Below are 14,501 nucleotides of genomic sequence, written 5' to 3' on the forward strand. Positions count from 1 at the left end.
GCAGCCTGGGGTGCAGTCGTGAGTGTGTGTGTGTGTGTGTGTGTGTGTGTGTGTGTGTCGCACCTACTCCCTCAAACCCTCTGCAAGGGCACTGAACTCAGTCCCAAGTTCTGCAGTCAGTTCAGACAGAAGCCCCATATTAATTATCTTCAAAGTGGAAAGTCATTAACCCTTAATCTAAGTTACCAATATGTTTGATACCTTTTATTGTCACTTTGGGTAAATGGGCAATTTAATATTGTTTCATAGTGATATACAATTTTTTGGTCAAGTATGTTTGACAAACTTCCCAGGGCCCAGGTTTTAAAAGGAGACATTTTCTTAACCTGAAAATGGATTTGGGTTATTCCCCTGTAATGCCTCAAAGATTTGTTCTCTTTCTCCCTATAAAAATTTTTCTTAAACTAATTTGGCCTATTTAATATACTAAAATTACATGGAAAGATTTGTCAAGTAAAGAAATAATTCTAGTTGCTATCTTAAAATGTTAAGTATTATTGCAATATACGTTTAAATTTCATTGTCAATTGAATACTGAAGACATGACTCAGAGAAAAGCCTGCCAGGTAAGAGACATGACAGAAAGTAGAGCACCTGGACAGCGTCAGGCTGGGTACCTGCTGTGGCTGGGGTGTTGCCAAGGCCAGCCCCAGGGCAAAGCCCAGGCCGTGGGCTCCAAGCTCCATGCAGGAATGGGAGGGGCAAGAAGGCCCACACCAACCCCCTGGGATCCACCAAGTCATGCCATCCCTGGCCCAGCAGAAGTGGATGCCTGGTAATGGGACTTAACTGAGGGGCCCAAACAAGGGCCCAAGAAGCACCCATGCACCTTCCTTGACAGAGTTTTTGAGGCTCACAACATGACATGATACAATAAGCTACAGTGCTCACCTCAACACTTACCAGCATACAATCAAGATCCAGGAAGGCGCTTGCTCAAGAAACAAACAACCATGGGCAAAACCCCAGGAGCCTGCTGACTGAAAGGGCTGTCCCCATTTAGGGCCACAGCATTGTACATATTTAAATAAGAGAATCACTGGAGATGAGAATGTCCTAATCGCAGGAAAGGATGGGGAAGGAAGTCCCCACAGATAAGCCCATTACTAACCAGCTATGGCAGGCCCTGGGGAGCCTCAAGGTTCTTTCATTTAAACAACAAACCCTGGGTGACAACTGCTGTGGGACAGAGATTCATAGACTTTCTAACTGATACTGAAGCTACATGTTCTATCCTAAATATCAAACAAGGCCTCCTCCCCCAAAACCATAGCTATTACAGTTGTTGGGAGGGAAACACTCCCACGGACCCTTCCTTCGGCCATTCAAATGTCATGTAGGGGAAATACTTTTTTAAAAAGATTGTATTTGTTTATTTTTAGAGAGAGAAGAAGGGAAGGAGAGAAATATCAATGTGCAGTTGCCTCTCCCGTGCCCCCTACTAGGGACCTGTCCCACAACCCAGGCATGTGCTCTGACTGGGAATTGAACCAACGACCCTTTGGTTCACAGTCTGGCACTCAATCCACTGAGCCACACCAGCCAGGGCAGAAAACACATTTAAAACACAACTTTCTACGTATGCCTGAATATATCATCTCTTGTTGGGATGAGATCCACTAACAAAATGCCCACCAGATTTCCTCACCAGAAAAAAATCAACATTAATATCCTACCAGATCAAGCCTGTGCCCTCCAAGTTGAGCTATTATAACTGGAAGACAAGCCTCAAACAGAAATCCATGAATAAATTCTACAGAAAGTAAGAGAAATGTTTGGGCTGACAGAGGCCAGGAAAAGCCAAGCTGATGACCCATTAATAGTAAAACTTCATCCAGGTAATAAAATTCCAAATTTGAAAAATACCCTTTGGAGAGACCTGCAAAAGAAGGTATAAAGCCACAGATAGCGACATTTCTTTTTTCTTTTATTTTTTACAGAGGGGTAGAAGGCAGGGAAAAGAGAGGAAGAGAAACATCAGTCAGTTGGCTCTTGCACACGCCCAGTCAGAATCAAACTGGTGACCTTTCACTTTATGGGATATATAGGCCCTACCAACTGAGCCACACTGGTCAGCATAGATCACCACCTTTCGTAAATGCTAATTAATCTGACCATGTCACTCCCCACATAACACTCTAAGCCTGCCAGTGCAAAAACACCCAGCACAGGGGATAATAGTTTTGTATAGGACTTGAGAGCCAAACTATAGAGGATATATATATGATGGCACCAAATCCTTTTACTTTGCTTACAGCTTGATCTGGAGACCTCTGCTAGTTTATAGTTCTGGACTAAAAAAGATGTCTTTTATTGTATACCCCAGAGTCCTGTTTGCCTTTGAATGGGACAATCCAGAAACTAATGGGAAACAATATTGCTGGATGGTACCTCCACAAGGCATAGCCCAGGAAAGACAGAAAAGATGCAAGGCCCTCAGAAATTACATGCTTCATGCACTCCTCAGTGTACAGAAAATACTGAAAAGATGAGTAAGTCAGGAAGCCAACTTGCCCTGGCTGGCATACCTCAGTGGATTGAGTGCGGGCTGCAAATCAAAGCAGGTTCGATTCCCAGTCAGGGCACATGCCTGGGTTGCAGGCCACAACCCCCAGCAACCCCACATTGATGTTTCTCTCTCTCCCTCCCTTCCTTCTCTAAAAATAAATAAATAAATAAAATCTTAAAAAAAAAAAAAAGAAAGTGAAAAGACAACTCATGGAATGGGAGAAAATATAAAAAAAAAAAAAGAAAGAAACCAACATAACTTGGAATAAGGTTCTATCAGCTGCCCTGCTTAAGGTAAGAGTAGTCCCCTACAAGCAAGCTCCATTGATCCTGCATGAAATATTATATGGGAAACCCTTCTTTAAGCATATTGTAAAAAAATTAGATGCTATAAAATGTGTGCTATCTCTAGATGCTGCTTTATCTGGCCCTCAAGACTTGGAAAAATCAACACCAATGGTCAGCTACTACTTAATTAGAACAGAGTCTGTGAACTCCCTCTAGTTAATTACTTTTCAAAAGAAACAGGGCAACAGACCCCACCTGGCCAAGAAGAGAAGACACAGACTCCTAGAAAGAAGACTACTTCCTCCCAGGAGTTTGTACCAGGCCTGTATAAACTGAATTATCTATCCTAACTGCTCTTATTTGGGTTTGAACCATGTTTTACTTTCCTGGTTGTGATATTTGCTTATACGGGCCTAGTATTCTAAGCATATTTCTTATGCTTTCTTCACTCTCCCTGACTTACTGTCTCCTTATCAGCAGGAAATGGCTATAGCAGTCATCACCTTTGTTCCCCCAAGACTGAGGAATGAAGAATAAAATGGGGAATTTGTAAACTGGTCCTATTCTGTTTCTAACAAGTCCCGGAACCATGACCCAGCACATGAAAGTTCTTGATACATTTTTATGGAATAGATCTTACTGTTGTGACATCTTCCAGCCACATTGTTGTACACATGCTGATCTTACTGAAGTTAAATATAATTTATGAGTTGATGCTACTGAAATCAGTTTGGGAGTTTAATAAGTGGTTGGTGCCTTTCAATAAAAATCTAATAAATGAAGGCCCTGGCTGGCATAGCTCAATGGATTGAGCGCGGGCTGTGAACCAAAGTATCGCAGGTTCGATTCCCAACCAGGGCATGTGCCTGGGTTGCAGGCCATGGCCCCCAGCAACCGCACATTGATGTTTCTCTCTCTCATTTTCTCCCTCCCTTCCCTCTCTGAAAATAAATAAATAAATCTTAAAAAAAATTCAGACTTTCATTAAAAAAAAAAATCTAACAAATGAACTGGACATAACCTTTTCTAAAGGCTAATAATTTCAAATGGAAACATTCGCTGCAATGTGAAAAACTAAAGCATACCAGTTATAGAAAGTTAATATGATGACATTAAAAATACAGAGAAAAACTAACCTCATTTTGGTTTAGTATTTTCCGGTATTCTGTGCTCCGTGCAAGAAGGGTGACTCTAATTTTTCCACCCTGTAATCAAAAGGAAAAGGCAAAATGATGCTGTATGTGCCTAGACAGATGAATGAACACCTGAACCTAAAGTGGGATTTTCACAAAGAGATGAAACACAATAAGAATACATTATGAAACTTTTTTTAAGGCGTTACTCCTTCACAGTTCTCTTAGGGAATAAAAAAAATACATTTACTTTAGCCACAGGAGACAAAACTTGTTCACTACACTTGTGTTTGGATGGTTGGGTAGATTTTTTTGAGCAGATATTGTGTGACTCAGATGGGGATTTGGCAGTGGAGGGGAGGTATGACAAAGGAAAAAGATAAGGGAAGAAAAGCACATTCTTCCACTATCCCTAGTTTATCTTTCATATAGGTGGTAGACATTTGATTTCAGATCACTCTGGTTCAGAAGTTGTTAATACAGGAAACACTCACTGTCTTCTGAGTATTTCTTTTTCTGTAAAGGTGGTATTGATATTTATTCAGGGTAAAAGTCAAGCTCATGCCCTGGCTGGCATAGCTCAGTGGATTGAGCACGGGCTGCAAACCAAAGTGTCGCAGGTTTGATTCCCAGTCAGGGTACATGCCTGGTTTGCAGGCCATGACCCCCAGCAACTGCACATTAATGTTTCTCTTTCTCTCTGTCTCCCTCCCTTCCCTCTCTGAAAATAAATAAAATCTTAAAAAAAAAAAAAAGTCAAGCTCACCTTGGAACCTGTAATGCAGTAAGTCCTCACTTAACATCATCTCTTAAGTTCTGTGACTTTAAGTGAAATAATGTATAATGAAACTAGTGTAAGTATAGGCTAATTGAGTTAAGTTCCTATGGCATCTCACCAACGTTATAATGAAATGACATTGAATAAAACAACATTATTTGACCTGCTGTGTATTCATTACCTTGGGTCCCTCTTGTGTGATGTTCAATCTGTGTAGTATATGCTGGGAAAATGCCCTGAATAATCCAGTATTTTGACAGCCAGATATCTACAATAAAAAATGAATATTTATATATTACTATTTCAGAGGTTAGTTATATAAGTTATGTTAAAACACATGAAGAATAAATTTTATAAATGTGAATGTTTGCAACAGATAAGATTCTTACCAGAGGGGTATTATAAAACAGCCCGTATCTCATCCGAGGGAGTAGTGAAAAAATCACTTCTTTAAAACAAACCTAACAATACAGGTATATTAAAAGGTTAGAAGAGACAATATGTACCCTTCACACCAAAACAGCACTTATAATTACAGAAAGTAAATTTTAATTAACCTCTATTTTACATTAAAATATGTTGAAGAGCAAACTATTTCACTCAAGTGAAATTCATGTTTTTGAAAAAGGTATGAGAAAGTATTTTTAAAAGCTGCAAGTTAATAACAATGAAGATTCCAGTTACCAAAAGAGAAACTAAGAGGTAAGAAATCAATGGTAATATTGGGCTGGCCAAAAAGTCTGTTATGTTTTTTCCTACAATGGCTCTAGTAGTGTTTAGTTGTCTTTAACTTCATTTGAAAAAATTTTGTTAAATTGCATTGTGACAGCTGTCATATCAGCATGTATTTTTTTAAAAAACTTACCAAAATTGGTGAATTTTTGTGTAGCCATTTTAATATTGAAGATGGAAGAAAATACACATTTTTGGTATATTATGCTTTGTTATTTCAAAAAAGGTAAAAATGTAACTGAAATGCAAAAAAGGATTTGTGCAGTGCACGGAAAAGGTGCTGTGACTGATTGAATGTGTCAAAAGTGGTTTGAGAAGTTTCTTGGTACTATTGACATTTTGGCCAAATAATTCTTTGCTGTGGGGTTGTCCTATGCATTGGAAGACATTTAGCAGCACCCCTGGCCTCTGCTCACTAGAAGTCAATAGCTGGAGGTAACTGACACACTCAAAGTCAATAAAATTATTAGTGAAAATGAAAAATGGGTCTTTTATATTATGGAAAAAACTAAATGGACTTTTTGGCTAACCCAATAGCTAATAGGAACTCACACTAAGTATTTATCTGATGTGTGAGTCATCTGTAATGACAATTATTTACAGACATTTCAGTAAAGTTTCCCATACCCTTTTGGAATCATAAGTTTTCAAATGTATCACATCATAATCAGTAAATGCTTTCCATGTGTCAGAGAACAGGTCACCGTATCCATAGGAGCTCTGAAAGTGGAAATAAAAATAAGTTAGAGCAATAAAGTCATTCAACATGGCTTTCCAAGAATGCAACAATGTACCTACCTTGTTAGTGCAAAAACTAATGATCCTAAACAAGCCCATAAAATTCATAGAAGAAAAACAGATTTTTCACTTTGGGTCTTATTTGGTGTAATTTCATCAAAAATAATCATCACAATTATAATCTTAGTCTGCTAAAAGTGGTTTGTCTTTCCATCCTAACCCTTTGTATTTTCATGTCTAAAACTAGTTGTGGGGTTTTTTTTCTGGGAGTTTTCTATCCAAATTACAGATGCACACAAAACATACATACATCACCATTAGTACACACTCTGATATTTGGGTAATTACTTTAGAAATTTCAGAACAAGAAAATGTGTAACTGTATGAAATCAACTAACCATTGCCTAATACTTAATAATTCCCCATTAACATTAGAAATAAGAGTAAAATCATAATAATAACAGCATTTTGCATGTTCTTATGCTCCAGGCATTATTCTAATCACTTGACATTATTTAATACATTAAACCACTCTACAAACTTAATGAGTTGTATAATATCATTACCCTCTTTTTACAATTAAGGAAACTAAGACACAAATTTAAGTAATTTGCCTAAATCATAGAGCTGGTGTGTTTGCAGGGTTGGGATTAATTCAGTCTGTGTGGTTCCAGACTCCATGTTCACAACCTTTGCACAGCAGTTGCCTCTCAGAGGGAATTAGTTCCTTCTAGTACATTAACCAAATGCATTGATTTTTAAAAAGCAGAAATTAATTACATGCTCCATCAGTTAAAGTAGATCAATTTATTTTATTTTATTTTATTTTTTTCAAACTATAAGAATAATTTATTTTAAAATGGTATAACTTAGATTGAAAAATTCAGCCAATGGAGGAAATAAGAAATATTAAAGTCTCGGTTATAGATGATGATTATGTTTATGTCTTTTTATCTTTATAGCACTTTTTTCAGATTATAAAAATTTTACATCATACATTTTAGAGTTATTTCAAAATTACAGAGAATTGTTAAATGTGGTGATAAAAAATAGTTCCGTCAATATCTCTCCAGTGCCATTCTAAGAAAGGCCCCTGAGAACACCACCAAAAGTGCAATCTTCTGGGTCTGGCTCAATGATAAATAAAGGACAATTAAAAGAAGTGACTAGACAGTTTCTTGAGATAAAATACCTCAGATAAAACAAGACACCTTTGGAAAAAAATTTAATAATACAATACAGAAACCTGACTCATCCCTTTTCCAGGGAATCATGTAATATTCAGTAACAACCACCTCTAAAAGCTGCTTTGCCATGTCCCAAATTCAAATTCTCTGCCACAGGGAAAGGAGAAAATTTTTTCTAGTCTCATAGTGAAGAACATATCCTCCTGCCTCCTGTGTTTGTCTCAAATTTAAACATACACATAACCTATGACTTAGAATTTCTACTTACAAGAATCTGTCCTGCAGAAATGCTAGGATGAGGTATATAGGCATGTGTCCATGGGAAGGATTTTCACTGCAGCATTTCAGTAAATAGCAAAGAATTAGAAACAAACATCACATGATCCAGATGGGGACAGAGATGAATGAATGTACTGAGGCATGCAGCCAACAGAATATCAATGGAAAATGATAACCTTAAATGTCCATGACATATTAAATTAATGTGAGAGAGCATATTTCCTATACAGATATATTTATATTTATTCAAATAAAATAAGTCTTACAAGGCATTCTCATGTGTTAACTGCAATTACCTTTAAGGGAAATGGAATTAGAGAAGAGGAAGAATTTTTTTTAATCATTACATACTTCTGTGTTGTTTGAACTCATTATAACCAGATACTACTTGCCTAATTAAAAATAATAATAAAGCTGTATTACTTCTCAGCACAAGAAAATATGGAAATCCTGCAGCAATCTCCTCTTTTATTCATTCTGTTAATAACAGCAACCCTGTTATGCCCAGAAATTCTTCTGTAGAAGTGTCCCTTAATGCATCTCAGGAGGTTGGTGGCCTTACCCATCCCACAGAGGAAGCCATGTGACTCAAGGGAGAGGCCAAACTGCTAAATTTTGTAAGGACAAGAGGGAAGTCCTTATAGGGCTTCTTTATGAGAAGTTTGTAAAAGGTCAGTAAGATCTGAAGTGCAGCCACAGCCACCACTCTGCTCCTTCCCTGGGCACACTGCTCATTCCAAGGCCTTCAGAACTGCTCTGAGCATTGTCCTCTATCAGGGCTTCGAGTCACAGTCAGCCTGGGCCACAGTGTGGCTTCACTGAAGGACTCACCAGAAAAGAGAAGTGTCAGTGGTCACACAACACCTTACGACTGTCCCCAGGAAACCTCCAGTACTTTGTGGGCCTCAATTCTGTAGCAACCCAGCAGATTTGTCTGTCCTAGGAATCTGAATGAGAAACCAGCTAAGACCTCACTGATAAAGAAAACAACTTTAAAATGGACGCACAGAGAGCAGCAAAGGAGGAAGGTAACAGCAGGGCACACAGCATGCTGGGCCAGGCCAGTCCGGGTCTGAATGCCCTGCCACACGTGCCCAGTGACCTGAGTGACCAAGAAGCTTCTGGTGGTTGAACAGCTTACACCTCCCAGCAGGACACAGAGAAGGGTGGGTGGGAGAAGTCAGCTCAGCTTAACTCAGTCTACTTGAGGAAGGCACAGAAAAGCATACAAGATACAAGGAAACTTCTAGGAAGTATCTAGAAAACTTTCATCCACTTAACAGGTTCTGCAGGGAACTCTAGGGAGGCACTAAAGCACTGCAGTTTCTGGGGACAGATCTGGAGTCAACCGGCTTACACAGGAACCCTGATTCCACCCCTTGCTGACCATGTTCTTAGAGGACAGCCACCAGCTGCTCAGAGCCTTGGCTTCCTCATCTATGAAATAAGCTAATAAAAACCTTGTCCACCAAGGGTTGTGAACATTAGATGAGATAACAACAGGTATAATTTTTTAAAAAAGCACCACACCCTGAATTAATCATTCAGGGCTGCTGATGCCCAGTGACTGTGGCCTAGAAGCACACAAAAAGAGGAAAAGAAAGGGACTATGTGCCCTTTGCTCACAGAAACATTTTGAGGAAATGAAACTGGTGGCAGCAAAACTGAAGATATGAAAAACGTAAATCTATGCAAGAAGGAAACTAAAGACAGCATTCACATCCAAGAATAAAAAAACGACTCTCATCAAACTTCACATCAAACCACAGGTCTCGCGGCAATAATAAAACCTTGCCTATTCAGCTCAACTATGAGCTTCACATAAATGAAAAACATGTCAGGAAAACAATTTCCCTCCTGCACAAGAAATGGAACTGCAATCAGCTGTCTAGCTCTGCTCTATGAAAATGAATATAGCATGTGTCCACTGTGCTTCTAGGTAACACTGCCTATGATTTAAGAAAAAGATATTTAATAGGTAAATCACTGGGAAAGGGTGTAATGACTCTCATAATTGGCTGTCTCCTTGGTTCTAGGGTCTTTGCCAATGCAGTTGTCCCAGGAGACATTAGGGACATCCTGTGGGATATGAGGCACCTGTACCTGCCCAGGCGGATCCCTAGTCCTTGCACCTGAGCTGTACTATGTGAGCTGCTAGAAAGACTCTTTCCAGAGAAAATATCTGATCCTGTCCTACCAGCAAGCTGTGGTTCCCCTGCAAGATCATTCTAAACAGACTTATGCCAAGAGGGGGGCGAATGGTGTCCTGTGAGTTGGAATGTTTAGTTGAAACTTACATGACTTCTCAGTTGGTATTTCAACTTCCCAGTTTAGGCAGCCTTTCTCATGTGTATTATTGGGTTAACCAAAAAGTCCATGTGTTTTTTTCCATAAAAGAAAAGACATAGCTTTCATTTTCACCAATAATTTTATTGATTTGGATATTTTGAGTATGTTGGCTATTTCCCACATGGTATAATATTGATTATTCTCAATTAATGTCTGGATTCGATCACTATCAACTTCAACTGGTCTACCTGACCAGTTGGGTAGCATCATCCAGCAAGAAATCTCCAGCACGAAACTTCACTAACCACTGTTGACATATTCAGTCAGTCATAGCACCTTCTCCATATACTGCACAAATCTTTTTTGCATTTCAGTTGTGTTTTTATCTTTCTTGAAATAATAAAGCAAAATACCAAAAATATTGCATATTTTTTCCATCTTCAATATTAAAAGGGCTACACAAAATTCACCAGTCTTGGTAAGTTTTTTTTTAAGATTTTATTTATTTATTTTTAGAGAGGGAAGGGAGGTAGAAAGAGAGAGAGTGAGAGAAACATCAATGTGCGGTTGCTGGGGGCCATGGCCTGCAACCCAGGCATGTGCCCTGACTGGGAATCAAACCTGTGACGCTTTGGTTCACAGCCCACGCTCAATCCACTGAGCTACGCCAGCCAGGGGTTAGTTTTTTTTTAATACACCTGATATGACAGCTGTCATAATACAATCTAACAAAATTGTTTCGAATGATGTTAAAGACAGCTAAGCACTACTAGAGCCATCTTGTGGAAAAACCAAACTTTTTGGCCAACCCAATATAAACCACATGTTCTTATCACTGTCTTTGTCACAGTAACATTCAAAGCACATGTGCTATGTGTCGGGTACTCTGACTATTCATATCCTATATGGTTTATTCTCAAAATGACACTCAAGTAGAGACTACAATTATCCCATTTCACAGTTGTGTGCATTTGGGCAACTCTGGTGGGGGTAGGTTACCTTGGCAGGTACATAGGCCAGTATTGAAAGAAACAGGGAAAAAAAAAGGGAAAGAGTGAGAAGGAAAAAAGACAGCACTAAAAACAAATAAGCAAATAGCAGGTACAGTATTTATGTGCACACCCAGGACTCGGCACGTATAGTGAATGCATCCATACGGCACAGCTGTCATCAAGCAGGCAGCAATGGGAAACTGCAAGTAGGCAAAGTCAAATGGTAAAGACAAGAGTGCTCCCCACGAGGGTCATGCAGGGGTCACAGGGGTCAAAGGAATGACAGTCTTCTTATGTCTCCCTCAGAAAAACACAAAGGATGGGACTTTGGTCTTTGGAGATTCACCTGCCCAAAGGAGCAAAGAAATCTTCCATGGCCTCACTCTGAAGTTCATAGAATGAAAGTATAAACCTACACATGTATTGGGTTGGCCAAAAAGTTCATTTAGTTTTTTCCATACAATGGCCTTAGTAGTACTTAGTTGTCTTTAACTTCACTCAACACAATTTCTTACACTGTATTGTGACAGCTATCATATCAGATGCATTTAAAAAAATGTTATCAAATTGGTGAATTTTTGTGTAGCCATTTTAATATTGAAGATGGAAGAAAATATGCAACATTCTCAGCATATTGTTTTATTATTTCAAGAAAGACAAAAATGCAACAAAAATGCAAAAAAAAAAAGATTTGTACAGTGTATGGAGAAGGTGCTATGACTGACTGAATGTGTCAAAAGTAGTTTGCTAAGTTTCTGGGTACTATTGATACTTTGGCCAAATAAATCTTTGCTGTGGGGCTCTCATATATTGGAAGATGTTTAGCAGCACCTCAGCCTCTACCCACTAGAAGCCAATAGGAGACAACCAATCTACTCAAAATATCCAAATCAATAGTTATTCATGAAAATGAATAACATGACTTTTATTTTATGGAAAAAACTAAGTGGACTTTTTGGCCAACACAGTATCTCCCCATGTATATATGTGCATGTACATACACATAGACAGATCCCACTCATCTGCACATGAATAGATGTATGTGTGAGTCTTTAAGTGTCTGTGTCTTAGAAAATTACACTTCACCACCTCAGAGTCACAGATTTACTGAGCAAGGACAGAGCTGAAGCAGAGAGCAGTCCTACTCACCGTGTCCCACATCACAATGTACACATCTGTAGTAAAGGAATTGTTGACGTGTTGAGTGATGTAAAGATTGACAAAGTCACAGAAGTGGTGATACATGTTAACACCTAGCATTGTGAAAAGAAGTCTATGTTAATTAACCCTGAAAAACAAATAATTATACAATTTTTATTCTATATCTATTTATCATGTGATGGGCTTTTAGTTGAAATAAATGAGAAAAAAATAGTTTTTCCAAATGTGAAATAATCTACACTCAGGTAATCCTCAATTTACAGATGGACTGGGTTCAAAAATTCACTTTAAAATTGGTTATTTAGCCCTGGCTGGTGTTGTTCAGTAGATTGAATGCCAGTCTGAGAACCAAAGGGTCAGTGGTTCAATTCCAAGTCTAGGGAACATGCCTGGGTTGCAGACCAGGTCCCCAGTGTGGGGCACATGAGAGGCAGCCACACATTGGTATTTCTCCCCCTGTTTCTCTCCCATTCCCTCTGTCTAAAAATAAATACATAAAATCTTCAAAAAAAATAAAATTGGTTATTTAGAAATCAGGAATGGATTTCTCCATATACACTAACAATTGATCATTAAGTTTCCAGAACAAAAAATAACAGAAGTCTATTTAGCTCAGAATTAGGTAGAACTATAGGGCCATGAAGACTAATTGTTATTTTTTTAGGACCATTTAGTTTTAAAAATAAATTAGGCGACACCTGTTCATCACAGAATTATTGAAAATGACAGCAACTATGAAGGTTTTGGCATTTTTTTTCCATTCCTGTATTTTCTTCCTACTTAAATACTACTTATAACGTGCTTCTTGGGAAAATAACAGGGTCTGGCACAAATAACACCCCTGTTTTATTACAAAATCATAAGCATGTAATTCTGTGTAATAATATCATACTCAAGCACACTGTATGACATTTTAAGTGAAATGTTCAAATTAAAACTATAAATTATTACACCCATATTATTACCCTACCAACCACACTCAAGCAGGCATCTTCTGCTGTACCTTGTATTAGCCAACTATTGTTTAAAAGGGCTGAATGGGTATTTAGGAACTTCTGGCCAAGATGGAGGCATAGATAGATATACTATGCCTCCTAGCACAACCAAAAGAAGGTCAACAACAAATTTAAAATTAAAAAATAACCAGAACTACCAGAAAATAGAACTGTATGGAAGTCCGAAAACCAAGGAGTTAAAGGAAAAATATTCATCCAGACTGGTAGGAGGGATGGAGGCCAGCAGCCGGGGTGGAGAGGACTCATAGCAAGGCAGCAGTTGGCAGATAGGGCAGTCCCACATCTGCGTATGGATAAACCAGGAGAAACAACTGGGGAGCAAGACAAACAACACAACCCAGGGATCCAGTGAGGGGAAATTAAGCCTCAAAACATCTGGGCCAAAAAACCAGTGGGTGTTGAAGTGGTAGGAGAAAATCCCAGCCTCACAGGAGAGGTCATTAAAGAGACTTACAGGGTCTTAGAATGTCACAAAACCACTTACCTGGGTATCAGCACCAGAAGGGCCCAATTTGCTTGTGAGTAGCGGAGGAAGTGACTGAAAGCCAGCTGACAGCTGAGCAAGTGGCATTGTACCCTCTCAGACCCCTCCCCCACACACAGTGCCACAGTTCCACAATGTGGGTTGCCCAGCCCTGGCAAATACCTAAGGCCTTGCCCCTTACTATATAACAGGCACACCAAGACAAAAAAAATATGCCCCAAATGAAAGAACAGATCAAAGCTCCAAAAAGAATACAATTAAGCAATGAAGAGATAGCCAACCTATCAGACACAGAGTTCAAAACATTGGGAATCAGGATGCTCACAGAAATGTTTGAGTATGGTTGCAAAATAGAGGAAAAAGTGAAGGCTATGATAAGTGAAATAAAGGAAAATGTACAGGGAACCAACAGTGACAGGAAGGAAACCAGGACTCAGATCAACGGTTTGGAGCACAAGAAAAAAAAAATAAGCATTCAACCAGAATAGAACGAAGAAAAAAGAATTCAAAAAAATGAGGAGAGGTTTAGGAACCTCTGGGACAACTTTAAACATTCCAACATCTGAATCCTAGGGGTGCCAGAAAGAGAAGAGGAGGAGCAAGAAATTGAAAACTTATTTGAAAAAATAATGAAGGAGAACTTCCCCAATCTGGTAAAGGAAATAGACTTCCAGGAAGTCTAGGAAGCTCAGAGAGTCCCAAAAAAGTTGGACCCAAGGAAGCACACACCAAGGCACGTCATATTTACATTGCCCAAGATTAAAAATAAGGAGAGAATCTTAAAAGCAGTAAGAGAAAAGGAGACAGTTACCTCCAAAGGAGTTCCCATAAAACTATCAGCTGATTTCTCAAAAAGAAAGAAGTATTTGAAGTCATGACAGGCAAGGACCTACATCCAAGATTACTCTTTCCAGCA

At 38.8% G+C, this 14,501-nt stretch overlaps 1 protein-coding gene across 9 annotated transcripts in view; it reads right to left on the bottom strand.

The window, feature by feature from the left end:
* The window catches only part of EOGT (EGF domain specific O-linked N-acetylglucosamine transferase), a 56,587-nt gene that overhangs the window by 13,345 nt on the left and 28,741 nt on the right, over positions 1-14,501 (bottom strand). For all 9 annotated transcript variants that reach the window (XR_006784931.1, XM_045832445.1, XM_045832443.1 and 6 more), the window contains 5 exons: positions 12,074-12,177; positions 6,067-6,159; positions 5,097-5,168; positions 4,889-4,975; positions 3,933-4,001 (listed from right to left, as the gene is read on the bottom strand). Coding sequence is in view for 8 of the 9 variants with exons in the window: in XM_045832445.1 (XP_045688401.1) it covers positions 3,933-4,001; positions 4,889-4,975; positions 5,097-5,168; positions 6,067-6,159; positions 12,074-12,177 (425 nt within the window). In the remaining variant the exon portion in view is untranslated. The remainder of the gene's footprint in view (positions 1-3,932; positions 4,002-4,888; positions 4,976-5,096; positions 5,169-6,066; positions 6,160-12,073; positions 12,178-14,501) is intronic.

This window comes from Phyllostomus hastatus, unplaced genomic scaffold (genome assembly GCF_019186645.2).
Source record: "Phyllostomus hastatus isolate PE091 unplaced genomic scaffold, TTU_PhHast_1.1 phas_contig_16, whole genome shotgun sequence".
Taxonomy (NCBI): Eukaryota; Metazoa; Chordata; class Mammalia; order Chiroptera; family Phyllostomidae; genus Phyllostomus; species Phyllostomus hastatus.